At 44.2% G+C, this 21,057-nt stretch overlaps 1 protein-coding gene across 2 annotated transcripts in view; it reads right to left on the bottom strand.

Moving 5' to 3' along the window:
• LOC136514250 (uncharacterized) overlaps window positions 1–21,057 on the bottom strand; it is an 83,104-nt gene that overhangs the window by 20,301 nt on the left and 41,746 nt on the right. Inside the window, exon 4 of one of the 2 annotated variants that reach the window (XM_066508233.1) lies at window positions 4,458–4,664. The exons of the other annotated variant lie outside the window; for it this stretch is intronic. Within the exon in view, the coding sequence (XP_066364330.1) occupies window positions 4,515–4,664 (150 nt within the window). The 3' untranslated portion in view covers window positions 4,458–4,514. Of the gene's footprint in view, window positions 1–4,457; window positions 4,665–21,057 lie in introns of those variants that run through there. 2 annotated transcript variants of the gene reach the window in all.

Here is a 21,057-nt window from a genome sequence, read left to right on the forward strand (position 1 = left end):
CTAGCCATGCTTGCTAGAGCACCCAGAAGCTGTAGAAGCCTCGCTTGGGCTGTGCCAACAACTCTGGCACCCTTGCCATCGACGCGTGCCACCGTCGTCCGCCATGACGCCTACGCCGGGCGCCCGAGCCTCCAAGTCACCGTCGTTGGCCCACCATGGAGTTCCCTATGACCTCATGATGGTGTAGACCCCCTTAGCTAGCCCTCTAAGCCACCACAATGCAAAAAGGCATGAGCTTGCCATCGGTCAGAGCACTGCCGTAAGAGAGAGAGGGAACCACCACATCCCTACCTGATCCCGTGTGCACCCGATGCACCGAGCACCACCCATACTAGCCCCGCACATGGACCTGGTCCACCGTAGACCAAGTCTATGGACCACGGTGCACCAGCCCCGCTCCCACCATGCGCCGAGCCCTATGGACTGAGCCTAGTAGCGGCCCGTGCGCGCCACGTGGCCGCTTGTGCGTTTGACACGTGTTCGGGCCCGGCTTGGCCCAACCTGGCCCATATCCAGCCCATGACCTAGCACATTAGGCCTAGTTAAGCCCGATCACGTTGACCATTGACCGATCAACGCTGACTGATGACCTGGTCCCACCTATCAGTGACCGTTACTACCTCGCCTAATCACGGGCAAGCGTACAACCTCATCAAGAACTATGAGTTCATCCACATGCCTGCGTATGATCCTGATCTTCTCCAAAAGATAGGTATGGACACCGAATTCACCACCATATGGAAAGCGATTGGATGGGAGAACATTGATCCCATTGACGAGCAAGGTTCTCACCTTCTGACGATCCAGTTTTTATGCTCTTTGCAAGAAGTTGAGAGTGGGATTACTTTTCATCTTTTTGAGAAAGAATATTATCTTATATGGAGGAATCTTAGTTTTCACTTAAGCTTTAGTACAAAATGTTCAATGCTCTCAAAGGATTTAATCGCCATGAATTTTGGAGAGTAATTTTGGGTCAAAACGTAGTTGGCAAGTTTCAACCTCAAAATATGAATATTCACCATCCTACTTTGAGGTTCATGCATAGTTGGATTGCTGTGACTTTGTTCGCTAGACAGGACATTCAATTTGTTTACCTTCTAGAAATGCAAATCCTCTATGCCATGCTTAAAAAGATTAAAATTGCTCCTATGAAAGAAATTTTTAAACATTGGTTAGAAACATTCAAGACTTCTACATCTATCTCTTGCATGTCCCTTGTGACTCGTATTGCCGCTAGTATTGGTGCATTAGATGGACAAGATGTGACATACATCTCTACTCCACACATCGATATTAATGATCACTACTTGATGCAAGGGCATCATTTGAAATATGATGATGTAGGGAACCTTGTGTTTTTCTTCCCAGGATTTACAAATGAGATTACGTTACCTAACCCAGAACTCTCTTTGTATAAGTCCTCAGAGCTAACCTTCACTCTTGTCGAGCAAGAGGAAGCATGCAGGAGTTCTGTTTCTCGCAAGTCAACATGGAGTATGTAACACCCTAGGTGTTAGCCTTGCATAACTTGACTTGCATAACATGAGCATGAGCATCAAGCATTCATAAACAAGCATTTACAATTGAAACATTGGATTGAAAGATATGCAACATTTGCTTATTATTGCATGTTTCCTTGTACATATGCAAATGATCATGAGTGTAAACATGTACTTGGTGGATGTGAGTCACAAAAACATTTAACAACAAATGGGTTAGCAAATAGGACATTGTTCATGAAGGTCACCTTTCATGACCAAACACTTAAGTAAGATTTCATGTGTTAACCTAGATAGCACTATGTGTGACTAATACATGAAATGATTGTATGACCTTGCAATTTGCTTAAACATGTTTAGCGTATCATTATGAACAACCTTGATATTCATGGTTAGGGGTAAATAGGTCATTAAGCCATAGTTTGAAGTGTATCATCATTTAAATGTAACATGTTTGACCAAGTTTGAACTATGTGTTAGAGACCTTGCATGGAGGTGGTCACTAGAGCAAAGTTGTAGTGTTTGGCAAGGGGAACAAATTTTATTTTTGGGTCATTGACTGATTTAGCTCCTAACATGCTTGAATTTAGATCACAAAAATCAGTAGAATAACAATTTCAGCACTTAGCAATTTTGCTAAGTCCTGTGGAATTGACAGCCTGACGAGCCGACATTTGGGATGATATAACTCGTGTTCGGTTGGGAATTGGCACGAGCTCTTTGAACAAGAATTGGAGCTGGTACATGGGTCTACAAAAGTTGTTTAGGTCGGTCGCACGATGGAGCTATGGTTTAGCAGAAAAATCATCGTCAACTCGCGCTGTCAGGCGTGGCCACTGCTTAACTGACAAAATGAATCGCTGTCTTCGGTGGCCGACAGGAACAGAGCCCGCGTGCCACATGGTGGCCAGCCGCGGCCGCGCGTCGCCGGCATCCTGCCCCATGCGGCAGAGATGGGCCAGTGCGTGCCTTAACCACCCCTGCATTCGCCCGCTCCAACCCAGCGCCCTCCTTTTCCATTTTTGCCTCCTCCCTCACCGGCCGAAGCACCGCAGCGGCAGCCGAGTTTTTCCCCCGCCTCCGCCGAGCTCGCCTTCGCTCACCGCCGCCCCATTCGCCATTTGGTCGCGCTCGCAGCTACACCTCCACCTTCCCCACCGTTTCCACCTTATAGCGCCTACAATTTCGCCTTTGGTAAGCCGCGTTAACTTTGCACCGTCGCGGGTTTGTCTTCGCCGGAGCTCCGCCATGGCCGGTACCGTGGCCGTGCTTCGTCGGAGAATCTCTGGCCGTCTAGGTCATTGTGACATAGTATCAGGGTCACCGTGGTCCTGTTGCTCGCCTTGTTTGGCTTCGCCGTAGCCGGAGACGACCGGCACATGCTGTGCAGCGCCGCCGTGCCGCCATGGCCGACGCCGTCGCCCTTCGTGCCGGTCATCCGCCCACCTAGCTAGCCCAACATGTGCGCCCGGTCGAGTAGGTCATACCGTGTAGATGTCACCGCCGGCGAACTCGCCGTCGACGAGCTCCGGCCACGCCAGCGTCGTGCAGCGCCATGCCCTATTTTTGTTTCGCTGACGTGTGGGGTCGTTTGACTCGCGGGTCCCACCGGTCAGCGACTGTAGAGAGTAGGCTAGCTTATTTAAATCCAGATTTTGTGCTGTTTTGTAAATTTTGTATCTGGAGTTTGGGAGATCCAAATTTGTTGGTTCAAATTTTGTTAGGATTTGGGTGAAGTGTAGTATTTAGGAAAAATATGATATTAGGAAGTTTAGTAAATTTTCTGGGAGTTTTAAAATGAAACTTGAGATGTGTTTTTAAATGCATGTAAACTTGTTTGTTTTATATCTAGAGTTCCTGTGATCCAAAGATTATGAAATTTTTGTGGTAAGCTGTTCTTGACATGTATAATCTCTGGTAAAAGTTTGAGGGTCAGTGCATGTATAGATTTGTAGTTATAGATTTTCCTTTTATAATTAAGAGATCCTTGTAGGAATTTTTATAAATTATTTAGGAATCCATTATTCATGAAATTTGTTGGAGGATATTCTAGTACCATATGGATGCTAAGAAAAATAGGAAATCTATTGCTTGACACTTTTCACTAGGGTTTTCTATTTTTGCTATTGTAAGCCTTTCTGTCTTGTCATTTTTGTATAGAATGTTTTACTGTATAAAATGGCATGAAACTTTTACAGTAGTCTTTTGGTAACATTAGTAAGACACTGTAAATTTTTGAGAATTTATGAAGTACATTTGGTATATGTTTATTATTTAACCTAAGTATCTAAATAAAATAATAAAGGCATTTAAAGAAATAGTTTGGGCTTCACCATTTGGTTTTCTTGAGTGTATTTGGTATGCTTAAACTGTTGGTGGACTTTGTGTTGTAAAAATTTGAATGCTCATATGAAGTAGAAGTATTGTTGCTTCATAATGCGAATTAGAATAGTTTCCGGACAGATTCTGGAGTTTGATAAGTTGCATGATAAAAATGATGTTTACTGTAAAAATGGTTAATAACAAAGTTGTAGATAACTTCATCACATGTCTTGTGTTAAAATTTCAGGACCATAGGTAAAACGGTTTAGGAGTTACGGCTGTTTAAAGTTAGCTTGTCCGAATTTGCTTGCTCTCTGGAAATTCTGGACAGCACTGATATGATTGTCTGTTTTGGCTAAGATAAGTTGTGAATTAGCGTTTGTGAATTAAATAAGAGTTGTAGGTAATTTTATAAGCTTTCCAGAAAGTCCAGGATCACGGCATTTGGATAATTAGAACTCCAGTTATGAGTAAAACAAGTAGCTGCTATTTGTGAAATAGTAGATGCATTGTTGAAGTAATTAATTACATAATCAAGAAGAGATATGCACCTACTCAGTAAACGCGATGCACTTGTTGTTACTTAAACCACATGCTGATAAGAATATTTGCAAGAATGCATTCTTCATGTATCATCACACCACCCTTGTTAACATATATGCATTCGCAATATCTTATGTCATATTCATGCATCTAGGATCGGAGGAAGAGATAACGTTGCTGGAATTCGACGAAGTAGAGGAAGGGGACCAGCCGGAGAATCCTCAAGTCACAGCTCCTGAAGGCATGGAGCAGAATCCTGAAGAGCTTCCGGAGTGTCCTGACCACCGGCCCACTTCCTTTCTGCGAGGCAAGCCCCGGAGCATTTTAAGTCTCCTAATATTTTACAAATGATTACTTAAGAACTTATGATTGATGCATTAGGTTATAAGAGTTGAATGGAACCACTTGATGCATATAAATTCCTTGTCCAGATATTACACCTTTAACCAGTATAGGTCCAGGATCGAATATATGCTTAGCCATGCTTAGACCGGTAGAAGTCGGGTGATGTCCTGTCACATGTGAGATATAGGTGGATACCGGAGCACGGTTGGCTATATTTGCTATCGTGGAACAGAACCATGGGGTAAAAGAAAATCGAGGCCGGGCGGAGTCTATGCGTAGGATGACTCATGTGATTCCGTCTGAGCCGATTAAGGACCGTACCATTGTTGGCGCTTCTGACAAGATTGAACGCATGCCTATCACTTAGCTGGCCGGATAACTCGTTCCGACTACGAAGCCAAGTAGCTCAACTCAGGCCGGGACCCATTCTATTGTGCGCTCCTTGTGGGGGGGGGGCGATCAGACTGAGCCCAAGGGCAGGTTAGGCCTGAACATCCTAGCATCTGGTGTCCCAGATTGTGCGGCGTAGTACGGACCCGTGAAATGTGGACCTGAGTTGTACCAAAGGTGACCTAAGGCTGCCTTTGCGCGGTATGCCTGGGTTTGTGTTAGGAATAAATTCCCAGCTGGTTGAAATCGATTCGAATCGCCGTCTCTCCCGGATAGTGAGAAACTTGGCTAGTCCCAACATCGTAGTAATTGTGTTATGGAACATGATGGTTCGGATGAATATGGAATTACAATACCTACTATGGTTACTATTGTATGCTTTTAAATTGATATACCACATGTTTGGCACAGGATAGTTGCTAATCTAGAGATGTATAGTTATAATTAACTTGATAAAGGAATCATAATTGTACAACTAAGTTAATTGCTTTTATGCAAAATGTCGTCAAGCTATCTCCACTTATACAGCCTTGCATAATCCTTGGAGTCATTTTATTTTTGGTTTATGACGGGTAAGTCTAGCTGAGTACCTTCTCGTACTCAGGGTTTTATTTCCCATTGTTGCAGATGGCACTGTGTATCATGGTTATTGCAAGAGTTGCTTCTATCCTGCCATGGATGAGGAGTAAGCCCTGGTCAGGCTTCTTTATTAATCCCTATCTTTGCTTTTGTGGACCGTGATCCTACTTGGCACTGTATCAAACTATGTTGGAAACTTTATTTTTGAACTTAATTGCTTCCGCTTTATCTATCAAACTCGGTTTGTAATATGTGGCATGTATGTTGAATCATGTACGATCTTGGTTGTTGTAATCATTTATCGAGACCCGTCGTGGTACTCGACGGACTATCGGGTTTATATGGGTTCAAGTATGACAGTGTGACTGCTTGCTAGCTGCCATTGTACTTGTACTCTTATAAATTGGTCGGTTCTGCGATAGAGTCGGACTAGGAACAAAGCAGGTAGCTCTCAATAGCCACCGCCGACACTGACACCACTCGTGCCTCAGGCATACCATGCGGAGTGGTTCCCGGCCATGCAGACGCCTGGGTTCGCACCCGGGTACCAGCCTGGCTGGGGTCACACCCCGCAACCACACGAGGCTGGTGGATTGGGATGGCATGAGGCTGACGATGCATCATGGAGACATGCTCACTCCTCTTACTCCGAGGGACTACCACCACCCGTCCAGCCATGATAGCCTACTTTGGATCATCGTGAGCTAGACGGCATCAACACCCGCCTCGGAGGACTGAACATTCGTATAGGTAAAATTCAAAATACACTTAACACTCATGTGCAGGATACAGCCCAGTGGCAGCTTCAGCAGCAGCAACAGATGACGCAAATGAACGCGTTGCTAAAGCAACAATATGACACACAGGTGGCCTATTGGCGGGCCATAGGATACAATCCCGGACCATAGGCCATGAGCTAGCTTGGGGGAGGACCCCCGCAGACGTAACTTGTATCTTTTATTTTTTATATTTTAAAATTTCATATTTATTTTCTACATTTATTTAATTATTGGCATTTAAAAAATGAAAAATTAACAATACCAAAAAAGAAATATGATAAAGACAACAAAAATATTTATTCCACTCTCATATGTGTTTTAAAGAATGTTTAGTTTCTTTTATGTTGAAATGATAAATAGTTGCTCTGTCTATAATTCATCTATGCCTAGGCTGTAACTTAGTATTCCTCAAGATTTAAGTTTGTTGGCTAAAAATGTCTCATCCTAAAAACTTAAAAAACTTGTGTGTTGCAAATGCATGCTCCTTTTCTAATTTGTTTCGAGTTATGATATGATACAAATAGAATTTGCTACGATTTTGTTCTAAGATAAGCTTGATATCCAAAGTTTTTAATTTCAAAAGTGCTAAAATTCAAAGTTCCTCAATGATTATGAATACCTACCAAGGCCATATGACATGATTCAAATTAAAAAACTTAGTCATATGCTACTTGTTTGAGCATTGATAAGCTTGATTCTCGTCATGCGTCCATAATCAAGACTCATGTACACCCACAAATAAAATGCTAACTCATACACTAAGAGTTATGCAAAAACATGCTTTTCCATTCACTAAATAATACTCTATTCATTTTGTCATCCATTTCTCTCTCAAAAATTTCATATGCCAAAATGGAATAGTATGGGCTATGGTAAAAAAAGAGAGAAAGAAAAAAAGAAAAATATCCATGCCAAAAGGCATGAGAGAAAAAAAATGCATGCCAAAGAGCATGAAGAAAAGAAAGAAAAAAAGAAAGAAAGCTCATACTTTCAAATAAACGGCATTTCTTCAAAAAGAGAGAGATTCATGACCAAAGGAGTACAAAAAATATTTAGAATTAGGAAGTTATAAAAATTCAACACATTTACACGTCTTGATCAAAGTGTATGACTTGCATCTCCTTGAGGTCTGGTTTTTGATTTAGCAAAATAAGTGATGCAAGTATGCCTCGATATCATCCCTACCCAAAACTCCACAAAAAGCCTTTAGTCATAGGATAAAAAAGAAGGCAAATATCAAAATGCCTTGGTGAGGTTTCATACACATTGAGCGATCGAGAGAATCATTGGAGGAACCTACATTTATTTTGAAAAAATTCATAAAACCTCCAGGTAGATGGTCGATCAAAGAATGAATGATTAGTGATTCTGTCATAACCATTATATCTTGCAACTGCCCAAGAACATGGAAAAGCTATACGCCACACAGGGATCAAGATAAAGGGTGGATAAAAATGCCGATTTATTTGAATCACGGAAGAATACTTTGTTATAGGTATGGCACTTATGAAATATATTCGGCATAGTAGCAACTCCTGATCAACAACCAAGTTACAGGAGCTCTAGACCTTCCCTACAGGCGAGACCTTCGCCTAGCCAGCCACCCAGAGGCCCGACGCATGAGCCAAACTCGATCATCCCTGTCCCTTGCCTTGACAAAGTGCTCAGGGGGAAGACACAAAGCTACGTGATTTTCCCTGTCTACTTGTTATTCTTGTACTTTACATTTTCTAGATTAAGTGCTAAGTTCGCTTCCTAATTGCTGTGAATCCCCCTCCTTCCGGTAAGCGCGAAGCACCGCATGTCCCGCCTCATCAGGTTGACCAAGCGCCAAACCGTGGGCCTAGGGTCCCTCCCCCCGTGTCTACCATGAGTCGATTTCCCCTCAGACAGGAACGCCTGGGACACATGTGCACTGCTCGCCAAGCCAGCCCGACCTTCCTGTCCTGGTCTATTTGCGCCTCCAAGCTCCCCGACCTAGCACCAATGCCAGAGCACCATCAAGGGGTCATGAACCCCGGCCACCCATGGCATGGTCGAGGATCGCGAGGGGAAAGGGACCCCAAATATCGATCGAAGAAAGGTCAGGCGCACCTAGGAAGCAGAAAAATAGGGTTGGTAAAGAAGCGGCAAACATATGAACTTAGTATTTACAAAAACATTAAATTGTTCTAGGGACAACGCCCCGCATCTCGACCACTAGAAAGACACTGGTTGACCTCTTTTCTCTCATAGGAATGGGGGAGCTCCGGGTGATGTCATCACCCTTTGCAGTCTGGCGAGGGGCTATGGGGGATCTCCTTTAGAGGAGCGAGCGCCAGGATGGTGTTGGCGGCATCTTCTAGGTAGGGCATCAGGAATGCCATGTTAGAGTTCCAAATGCCCACAACAAAGCCCCTCACCACCTCGCAAACATCCACCAGGTCATGGAACTCGAAGTGCACCATAGCCAAGGCCGAGGCAGTGCCCTACCGGATGCTATCCTCATGGCCTCACAAAAGCACTCCAGCACAGCGTGGAGCCGCTTGTCCACCTCTGTCATGTTGTCGCGGACCCCCGAGGGAAGAGGGCATGGTAGGTGCCTAGGGCCATGACCCAGAGCTCCCTCGACTCCATGCTTCGGGTGTTGTGGCGGGCCCATAGCCTGCCTACCTCCTCCTAAAGCCCACGGAACTGCTCGCCTAGATGATGGGCCTCCTCCCTCGACTCTGCATCAACAAGGGTTTGAAACATCAAATCAACATAGGAAACGTGGCCTGGGATCAGCAATCTATGGAAGGCAAAGAGGGGAAAGGGTAATGACCCGTACCTCCGAGTTCAGTCCTCAGATGGGCCGCCATCACCTACACCATGTCCCACATGTTCTCTGCCGTCGCCATCGCGAACTGCTCCTCCTTGGATTCCCTCCAAGCATCCTCCATGGCAGAAAGCATGGGCAAGCCACTGTGGGGAAGCACCCTCGATGGGGGGTGCCAACTGGGGCTGGCCACCAATGGTGAGGGCAGTAGCAAGTGAGACCAGCGTCGAGGAGGCTTGCTGGCACTCGAGGAACTAACCTATATGACTGTCCTCCTAGGAAACCCCCTGCACGTAGCATGAACACTAACATCAGTGGTGGCAGGAATGGAAACAATGGAGAAGAGTGACTTCCCTTACTTGTCCTACCGAGGGGATGACAAATAGGGAGGGCTCCTCCCTCACCAAGGAAGGCTCCTCTAGTGCCTCCGCAACCCTCCACCGGCCACCCCCACACGAGGTGCCTAGGCCGGAGCCACCGTCGGAGGGGGCCCAAACACCATCGCCGGAGCATTCGGCGTCCCCATCGACTGCGCGGCCATCCATTCCCACTCCACCATCAAAGGAGGGCCAAGAGGCCCTAAGACCATCCTGGTGAATGGATGGTCCACAAGAGGAGAGCGCGAGGCACTGAAAGGGGCAGGGCCAATGCCCTCCCCAGGGAAGTCCACGCCGATGGCCCAAATCATTAGCACCCTGAGCAGCTCCTCCAAGATAGGATAGGGGAACTCCATCATCGAGTCGACGATCCCCTGGTGTAGCCACAATGAATGCACCCTCTCCCTCAGTGGGAGAATCTAGAGATGGATGAAGGTGTGTACCACCCTTGGCCCAGTCAGGCCCTACACCTTTAGGGCCTCAATGGCCCCCATATATAAGGATGGGCACCTCTATGGCCTCCACCGCCAAGGGGAACAGCTGCCATGTGGCCAGGGCGACACCGCCTGGACTCCCCTCCAAGAAGGAAGGAAGCACTGGGACCATGTTCGGGAGGTAGAACCAACTCCTCCTTCAGCGCATCTCACCGTCAAAGCCCAGCGAGCGAGCGAGGGCAAGGTATCGGCAAGCAGCATGCGGCCACACCTAGATCTGGGCATCCCCCATCACCGAGAAGGCACCATGGGAAATGATGAGACCACCTGGAACACCCACCACCACAGCGCGAAGTGGGGCTCGATCCCTAGGAAGGCCTCGCATAGTGTCATGAAGGTCATGATGTGGAGGATCCCCTCTAGCATTAGATCATGGAAGCGGAGGCCATAGAGGAATAGGAGACCGTGCGTGAAGCAATGTAGGGTAAGGCTGAGCCATAGTCAGTGGAAGTTGGTGAAGGAGATGGTCTCCTAATCCTCGGGCATCGGCGCTAGCTCCCCAGTGGTAGGGGGACCCCAGCCAACCGCTAGGACCTCCTCTAGTGACCTCCGATGGCCCCCATTCTGCCATGGGGATGAAGGGAAGAGCAGAGGTAACGAGCATGTGCGCAGGAGCAGAGTAAAGCAAGGATCATTCGAAGAGAGGAAGCTTGCACCCAGGATGGAAGATAACCTGCCCTCTCATTTCCTTGCTTCGCTTTAATACTCTAGGAGCAGCGGGCATCCCACACCCGTGACCCCCACACGATTATGCGGCATGGAGGCGGTTGCCGAACCCAAGGTAAAGACAAACTACCACCCTCTAGTTGTCCTAACCCCTCAGGCCGTCCCACGTGCGCCACACACTCCACGAAGCAGGCACAGCAGCCCAGGTGCCATCAACCGCTTGTGCCAAATGTCAGAGGGAGGGGTGCAACCAAAAGCCACCTCTCCCACTGGCAAGGAGGCCCCATGATGGCATAGGGGCTGCACCAACTCCCTAGATGGAGAAGACATGCCTCCCCGATCAACGGGCACCCGGGCAACGCACCCCTAAAAACCAACCAACTCCCTAGAGTTGGGTTGGGAGCCACTGAGCAGTGGGTCTAGCGAGGGTCCCCCAACCAAGCTCGGTGTTGGTATATATTAAAGCACATAGAATAATCCACAAGCGCACGGATACCGATGTAGCACTTCATCGAAAAGTATTCCAGAATATCAAACTCAAGGAAACATGTGTGAGATGTTGATGGCAAAAAGTCATGTCCCACCGCCAACACGCTAGCAAGCCGAGAGAAACCACATGGAGCAGATCCTGAGCTCTATCCAGACTTAGGAGGACACTGGACCGGATGGTCATTACCTAGGGCGTGCCAGTCAATTTGACCCTGTAATTGACAAGGAGACAAGACTGATCAGTAATTTAAGGTGGAACATGCCGGTGTTTGTCCAGACAGTTCCAAATGTGCGGCTAAGTAGCCGATGAAATAAGGCTATCGACTAGAGAGTCGATATCCAGCATGTTCATGATACGTGATAGGTAAAACAAGTATATCGGCAATTATCATTTACTCAATTGCACAAATCTAACTTAGCAGGTGATCATGAAAACATGCTAAAGATGTAAAAAGATAGGCGTGAGAGCATTCATATTAATTGAGAAACATATTAGCTTTTAACCAAGATAAAAACAAGTAAAAGTATAGGAATAGCTAATATGTATTCTCAAAAGACAGGCTATCGACTAAAACAACCGATTCCAATGAAAGAAGACTCGCAACATGCAAACACTCGACTATTAAATGTGGATAAATCCATACACCTATCGAATCTAACCTATTATCTCTAACAGTGGGGGTCGAGCCAGACCGATGCATCCATGATAAAGATAACAGATTAAATCTTCAAAGAATACGAATCTATACGCGCTTAATGGAATCTATATGCGCTAAATAGCCGATGTAGACATAGCATGCAGCCAGAGACTATGTTTGACCATAAGCAAAACTTACTACTTAGTGATTTCCAATCTATAGTGCTAACAGTGGGTCGACCGAATCGATGGCAGCCATAATAGCAGTTCTAGACCAGATTTCATCCACTAGCAAGCTTTACTTAGGGTTAAACACGTCCTGACCGCATACTATCTTTGATCAAGATTGGATCAAAATGGCTAAGCTAACCAAAACCATCGTCAAAGTGAGATGTAAACAAGGAAAATTGATAAGACGATGATTTGAAGGGATATAAAGCCAATCTGTTTCAAGCTTAATCGGGCGAGGGGTGATTTTGCTACAAATAGTAAGGGTACTAATTATAATAAGATCGATAACTAGCAAATAAATTAAAAACAGCAACAAAACCCTACCAATCTTAATAGATTTAACCGATAACTAATACATATCAAAATTTGTATGAGATACGAGCCGGACCGATGCAACCATACAAATTTTGATAAGAATAAAGGGTAACTTGAATCGGTAATTGTAAGAGATACGAGCCGGACCGATGCAACCTTACAATTAACTGATGATAACTAACTTATACAAAGCTTGCAAGTGGTCAGACCTAACCTATGTAGCCTTACAAACAAAGTATAAGTCATGATAGATACTCACAGACAAACCAGAGGTCAGACTTAACCGATGGCAGCCCTGCTTGCTGAAGAACTCACTGAAATCTACTCTACTCCTACTCCTAAGGGGTGGCGTAAGTCGAAAAGTAAAGGTACTAGTTTTTGATTGATCACAGAGATGTCTATTACAATAGCCGGGGTCCAATACTTATACCCGAGGCTTCACTATGAGTCCTAGTCGAACAAAACCGGTTACAAAACTTTGTAAAGAAAACAAAATTATGATAACTTGGACTTCAATCTTTCCTTTCTATGAAGTCCGACACGTCTTCTTGCCTCATGCCTTGCCGTCCCTGCCAATAGGGCACATTCCTTTGAGATTAATGATATCACCTTATCTAGTCGAATTTGATGGCAGTCGAGTTAGTCGATCTCGTAGAATATTACTACTTTATTTGATGGTCTTCAAAACTCAGGGTTTCCCATCAAACCAAATTTTGTGTCAACACATTCCCCCCAATTTTGGGATAAAATGATTTTATTCCAAAATTATCTCTTATGATCGTTGTACGCGCCGTGCCTTCAACCGCTCATCCCAATTTTTCCGCTAAGGCCAAAAGATTGACATAAATCTCCAAATTGCCCTCGTCTCTTTCATTTGGACATTCCACGTCTGTTCCCCTTTTGCTCTACTTGTTAGCCACTACAACCTTCCTAAGCACCAAACCCTAGTGAGTTTTGACCCTCAATCAAACAAGGCACCTTATTATTCTTCTGTGGGACCTCGGAATGACAATTCAATTTGGTGGTGCATCACTAACGCCTGCTCGGAGATCCGGATCTACTCCTCTTAGCTCAATGGCGACCATCGACTATGTCCTAGAGGTATGATTTAGAGACCTTCTTTATTGACTGCTCTTTCAATCCTCGCCTAATCTTTAGCTCATAGACCCATTCCCCATGGCTTTAGGACCTAAAAAATGAAATCTTGATCCAAACCACCATCGAGAATGCATATTTCCTAGGTCTGATGGGCAATCCAGATCCAACCGAGCTCATCAATCTAGAAACAGATAGGCTTCCATTCAAGCAATCCACCATGAGCCCCTCAGTGTGGAACAAAACCTTCAGGGGTTGGCCGCTCCCACTTGATGGATGGAGAGATTGGTACCTCAGAGTAGCCAAGACTCACCAAACCGGATGGGTAACTATGACTTGGACCAATGCATAGCCCTTTCTCTGTCAAATATAAAGAAGAATGAACCCATGCTGAGATCGGCTTCATATTTTTGGTCAAATGCTTTCAATGCCTTTATGTTTGGTCACGGACCAATGATGGTCATCTTGGCCGACATCCACATGCTAATCGGCCTTAGAATCATAGGGCCCCTCTAGCCTTATAACCTTGTCGGAAAGCCAGAATATAAAGTTCAGAGCATCAAAACTAGGGGATGGGGAGGTTATATTACTGTTCACAAGCAAACTCGGAACAGGAATGCTGACCCCAAGGAACATGTAGCCTTCTTAAACATGTGGCTAGAGAAGATCCTTTTCTATGGATCTTCTTGCAGCCCAACTGCCAATCACTAGTATCTGGTAGAGCAATTGTCCCGCGGTGCTGATATCCCCCTAGGCAATTGCTTACTTGGATCTTTGTATCATCTGATGCACCAAGTGTCCTCAAAATTGATGATGAACGAGCCAATCGGCACAATTAGTGGACCATGGTGGCTCTTGCAATTGTGGTTGAATTTGCATATGCAAAAGGTCGCTGTCAATGACCTCAGAACACTGAGCTTCCCTTCCTTGAATTATTTAGAAGGCCAAGAGAAGAATTTGAGTGAGGAGGACAAATTTCGTCGGTGCCAGTCTTTTAGCGAGGCCGCATCGGCCATCTCAATCATTTGGAGCATTGGTCAGTTCTTAAGAGGGTTCTACAAAGGACTCCAAGATGAGGCTTTAACCTAGTTTGTCTATCCAGAGATTGCTGAATTCGAGCTCCCAATTTCCTTCAGGTTTGAGACCGCCTGCTCGGATGAACCATCGACAACAATTTTCCAATGCATAGTCAAACCATGTCACACCCCAAAATTTCTGATTTTGGGTTGTGCATAGAAAACACTAAATAAAATGAATTATTTTAATATTTGGATAAAATTTACCAAGTTTAGTTTGAGCTAGTGCAAATTTAGTTATAGGAAAAATGTGAATTTTCAAAGTATTCTAATTTTGACGGGCATTTGGATGATGTGATCTTTGCTTGTTGCTTCTTTGTGTGTTGAGAGTGAGCAAAATGCGTTAGTAGGTCAATTTTCCTTCTCCGGCATGCCTTTATCTTTTTATACAATCAAATTCTTTATTTCTCAGCTCAAGTTTTCGTTCGGAGCTTCCTAAAATCTTTTCTTTGTAACGCAAATCACTCTTTTTAGTTCCTCGTCCGTCAATCAATCTCTACAAACTTCTTAGGAATTTTTTCAGCTTTTTCTAGAACTTGTTCCTACTTGTTTGTAAGCAGAATTTATTTTTTAGATGCTCCAAATTATCTTATCATGGGATCCAAATACTTTATTTGGGTTCCTCATGTTCCATAATATCTCTAGAAATTTTCCCCGAATTTTCAGAGCTTTCGGAGTATTTTTCGCTGCTTCAATAGTAATTCTAGACTTTTCTGGAATTATTTTATCCATGAAATTAATTAATTCTAAAAATAATAAATCTCTCATTTTCCCAACCCTCAAAGCCCATGTGCAATAATCCTAATAAATCCTAAAGGCCCATGCATTTATTTACTAATGGGCTTTAATGATTATTTAGTCCCATTAGTAAATGTGGAGGTTGAAACATCAATTAGTGCCATATTGCTAGTTGATGTAGATGTGGGGAGTTTTTCTCCCAATAAATATGTACCAACCCCTTGGGCAAAGCACACCAAAACTACCATAAGGGCGCCCTAGTATGGGAAATCCCTTGTGTAGTAAATTAGTTTTTTCTCCTCCTCTCGTCATTGCCGTCGCCGTCGCGCTGCCCGTTGCCGCCTCATCGAGCTGTACATCATTGTTCTTCTACTCATCGCTGGAGCTCTTTGTCCATGAAGACACTCCACTGCCACCGCTGGCACCACTAGCTGCTTCACCGCCGTTCGCTACACCGCTGCTGAGGTTCGAATCGAGGTGATGAATCCGTCGATGCTTCCCTTCCTTTCTCTTTTTGCCCCGTAGCTCACACAACACACATGCTGTAGCCGAGATCCCATGGTTAGGCCATGCATCCGATGATCAACACCTCAAGTAAGACCTTAGGAGCACAAGAGAAGACCCAAGATATCAAGCAAAGTCCAAGCATGAAGATAGGAACCAAGCCGCACGCAAGATCGCGAAGAAACAAGCTCACAGAAGCGACCGGACGCTAGACCAGATGCTGGACGAAAGTGACCGGATGCTTCGATCAGTGGCTCAGCAACAGCAGGCGTCAGCAGCAGCGACCGGACGTTGAACAAGCAAAATGACCGGACGCACTGATGGCACTGTTCATCAGTTCGGCAACACACTCAGCAAGTGACCGGACGCTGGCGGCAAACCGATCGGACACAGGACAACAGCGTCTGATCTAGTATAGAGAGGTTCTAGAGCGGCAAACTTATGATCGGACGCATTCGGGGGCAAGTGACCAGATGCTGGCAACGTCCGATCAATTGTTTGTGGTTCCAACGGTCGGGACGACCGGACGCGTCCGGTCAGTAGCAGAAAAGCGGGACTTCATCCCCAACGGCTACTTTCTCAGTGGGGCTTATAAATACAACCCCAACCGGCCAAATGAGGTGTGTGGAGCTGAGGAAACATATCAAGGGTGTTGATACACCATTTTAGTGATCTCCACTTGCATAGTGCTTAGTGTTTTATTAGGTGATTAGCATAGGTGATTTGCGAAGTGCTTAGGTTGATTAGACCACCACTTATGCGATTGCTCTAGGTTTAGGCCTAGTGTTTAGTGAGGTTTGCATACCTCTTACCACTTGGTGCTTGTGAGCACCATTGTTGTACATCGGAGGTGCTTGTAGTCTTGCGAGATCACACCAACCGAGTTTGTGGTGTGGCCGCCACCATGTACTGGAGGGAACAAGGCCCGCGGCGTTTTGGCCGGAAGCTTGATAGTGAAGACAGCGGGGAGCATCCGGCAGAGGCTTGACAGAAGGCACGTCGGAGACCCACTTGCACGTGGGGAAGGCCCAAGGCTATCCACGGAGTTACCCGACCGAGAGTTTGGCCCTTGCGAGGGATTCCTTGCGAGGGGCTCCAACGAGGACTAGGGGGAAGCTTGCGCGCTTCTCGATACCTCGGTAAAAATAACGGAGTCATTGACGGGAGTTTGCATATCTCTACTTTGCTATTTAGCTTCCGCATTTACATTGATTGTATTACTCCTTTTGCGGTAGAGATAGCAATACACTAGCAAAACCGTATTTGCACATTTAGATAGTTTATCTTTTGCATATGTTTTTCTAGGATTAGAAAAACAGGCCAAAGTTTAGAGTTAGATTTTTAAGTTGCCTAATTCACCCCCCCCCCCCTCTTAGGCATCACGGTCCCCTACAAGTGGTATCAGAGCCGACTCGCTCAATTTAGACCTTTGGCTTAACCACCATTGAGCCGACGCTATTTAGAGTGGTTGGGATGGATACCTCTAGGCCTCCGCACTTTGATGGCACTAACTTTCCATACTATAGAGCTAGAATGGCTTGCTACCTTGAGGCGATTGATTTGGGAGTTTGGAGAGTCACTCATAACGTGATGAAACCCATTAAGAATCATAATAAACCCACAAAGAGTGATGAAAAGGAAATTCATTTCAATGCTAGAGCTAAGAATTGCTTGTTTAAATCTTTTAGCATGGATGTTTTTAACCAAGTCTTTACTTTAAATATGGCACATGAAATATGGTTAAAACTCCAAGAGCTCCATGATGGCACATCTAATGTCCATGAGCAAAAGCATTGTCTAGCTAAGCAAAATTATGATTCCTTTACAATGAATGATGATGAGCTTGTTCGAGATATGTATTCTCATTTGAATCTAATTATTAATGAGCTCCATTCAATAGGACTAACAAAGCTAGATGATGCGGACATCGTGAGGAAGATCATCTCCGTGCTACCACAAAAGAAATATGCAAGCATCATCACCATCCTTCACAACATGGAGGACTTGAGCACCATGACCCCGGCCATAGTCATTGGTAAGATAGTGGCATTTGAAATGTCACGCAAGATGGGTCAAGAAGAAGCCTCTTCATCAAGCAAAGGCAAATCTCTCACATGTGGTGAGAAAAACAAGATGAAGAGTAAGCAAGTTGAGACAAGCTCAAGCTCAAGTTCCTCAAGTGAAGAAGAAGAAGAAGATGAGGATGATGATGATTCAAGTGATGATGATCGATCTTCCTCCTCCACCTCCGACCTTGATGAAGAATCAATCAAACTAATCAACAAGGTGGAGAAGATAATCCAAAGGCTCAATGTCAAGGGTGTGCCCATCCAAATCCAAGATCTCATTTTCATAAATCAAAGAAATGAGCAAAGAAAGAGAGGACGCTATGGATGCGGCGAGTTGGGGCACTTTGTGGAAGTGTGTCCAAATAAGCCCACACCCAAGACAAAGAAGAAGGCATGCAAGAAACAAGCTCTCACATCAATAAGGACATGGGATGATTCTTCAAGTGAAGAAGAATACCATCACAAGAGGTGAGGGCGAAAGCACTCATCATCAAGCTCTTCTCGTCTGTGCCTTATGGCACGAGGTAACGAAAGCTCATCCTCTAGTGAGAGTGATAGTGATGATGAAATGCCTTCTTATGAAGAAATTGTGCAATAAAGTATTAATTATGCTAAAGTTTACACTAGTCAACAAAAGAAGCTCGGAAAAATAAAAGAAAAGCTAGATAGTTCACAAGAAGCATATAAAACTTTGCTTGAACAATATGAGAATTTTGCTAATCTCAATGTTGAACTATCTACTAAAATTGAGCAACTTAAGGCTAGTGCAACAACAAATGCATGCACAATTAATGATGAGCAACTTGTTAAGAAAAATGAAAAATTAAAAGAAAAATTAGCTAGCTCACAAGATGCTTATAAAAGTTTGCTTGCTAAAATGGAAACCATGTGCAAACATTGTGATGAGCTAACTAATAAAGTTGCTAATCTTGAAGCCGTTAGCACAACCCCCACCAAGGCATCTAAAAAGAAAAGTTCTATCATTAACATGTCTAAAAAGGATGCCTCTACTTCTTGTAATGATTTATGTTTAGACTCACCTTTGTGCAACCAAGTTTGTGTTGAGAAAGTTGTTGTAGATACATGCACACAAGAGGTTGCAAAGGAGAATGGGCAACTCAAGCAAGAAGTAGCTCGCCTCACCAAGAACTTGACTCAAGTGAAAGGCAAGGAGAAGCAAGCCCAACTTCATCAAGATAACACTATCAAAGGAGTGAAGAAGCTTGATGAAGGACAAACCGTGGTTTGCTACTTGTGCTACAAGGAAGGTCACAAGTCCTATGAGTGCAAGGTGAAGAATGGGGGAGGAGCAAAGAAGAAAGAGAAAAAGTAAACAAGCAAGCTCTCCAACACCTACACCAACAAGGTGGACAAGAAGGCCTCCACACCATACTTGCTAAAGAAGAAGAAAAATGACAAGGTGGTGGCCATCAAGGTGAACAAGTAAGCCAACAATGGGGTCAAACGCTTTTGGGTGCCAAAGGAAATCATCTCCAATATGAAGAGCACCAAGAAGGTTTAGATCCCAAAAGGGAAGTGAGAAGTCCGATGGACAACGGAGAATTTGGAGACTTGGCAAAGTATGGATGCATTTCATGGGGTGCATCATGAGGAACAAAATCATTGCCAAGTGGATTAGTGAATACTGTGGACCCAAATTCCCCTCCCCATGATTAGGTAACTAGATTCAATTTCCTTCAAATGGTATTAGATTTAAATTTTCCTACAATTGGTATCTTTTAGCATCTAGTTACTCTTCATGCCTAGGTTTGCATTTGCATGCTTATATCTTTTGTCATGCATACACTAGGTATATCATATGGTAGGCTTGCTCGGTTTCATTCTTAACCCTTGGAGCAAACCTACATGGTTTAAAATTGTTTAGGAGCACGTCACATAGCTTGTCTTTTGATTGATTCATCTAATATGTGCCAAAGCCAAAATTGTAGATAACTTCTCCCGAATATCATCTTCGAAAATGATTCTCACATTCATGAGATGTCATCCTTCAAGTGGTATTTTTGATTCTAAAATCAATGTGCATGTTTCCTACAAGTATTCTATACTTGTGTGCACAAATTTAGGGGGAGGCTACTCTATAAGTTGGATGCTTTGAGACTAACACTCTTTCAAGATTATCATGTGTGTAGTAGTCTCATTGTAAGGAAAATGGAGTCCCCAGAGTTAAGCATCATACTTTAAATATCCACCACCGATTACAAGTGGTAGAAATCAAATTGGTTTCCACATGTGGTATTTCTAAACCGATATCATCATGTTGATTTCATTTTGATATTTATATGCTTTCTCCATGCATTATATAGATTAAATTCCCTTGAGCAAAAAATTGCCATTTGTGCATATGCTTTGTCTTCTACCATATGTATGCATATATTTAGGGGGAGCTTAATCCATATAATGTGAGAGTCAAATTTTGTGATCTACTTCAATCTACACTCAAAGGATCATAAAGTTTGACCCTCCCTTGTGCTACTAATGTCTTCCTTTTCGGTGTTTGATTCCAAAGGGGTTGAATTTAGAGGACCAAAAGCAAGCATTAATAAGTAGGACCAAAAGCTAGATCATGTACAAGTGGTAATGGTCTACAAGTGGTGTCTACAAGTGATGATGGTCCAAGAAAGGGAGGATAGTGGATTATGGATTAGCCTATGTAATAGGAAGAAAGGCTTCAATCCATAATACCACATGGGGACATTTGCAAGGGCAAGATAGGTTTTTATGTAGTCTTACAAGTAGTATCTTTTAGCATCATATAATCTTGCCCGTTGCATTGCATCCTAGCAAGTAGGTGGTTTTTAAATTTCAAAATTCTATTATTTGCTTGCTTTGGTCGTGTTGTCATCAATCACCAAAAAGGGGGATATTGTAAGGAAAATGGACCCTAGGCCCATTTACTTTGGATTTTGGTGTTTAATGACCAACACAACCAAATTAGACTAATGAATTTGCAAGTGATTATTTTGTAGTTCAATAGAAAGCAAGACGTGACTTGGACAAAGGCGACATGATGATCTGATGATCAATACCTCAAGCAAGACCTTAGGAGCACAAGAGAAGACCCAAGATATCAAGCAAAGTCCAAGCATGAAGA

The sequence above is a fragment of the Miscanthus floridulus genome, chromosome 16 (genome assembly GCF_019320115.1).
Source record: "Miscanthus floridulus cultivar M001 chromosome 16, ASM1932011v1, whole genome shotgun sequence".
NCBI classification, from domain to species: Eukaryota; Viridiplantae; Streptophyta; class Magnoliopsida; order Poales; family Poaceae; genus Miscanthus; species Miscanthus floridulus.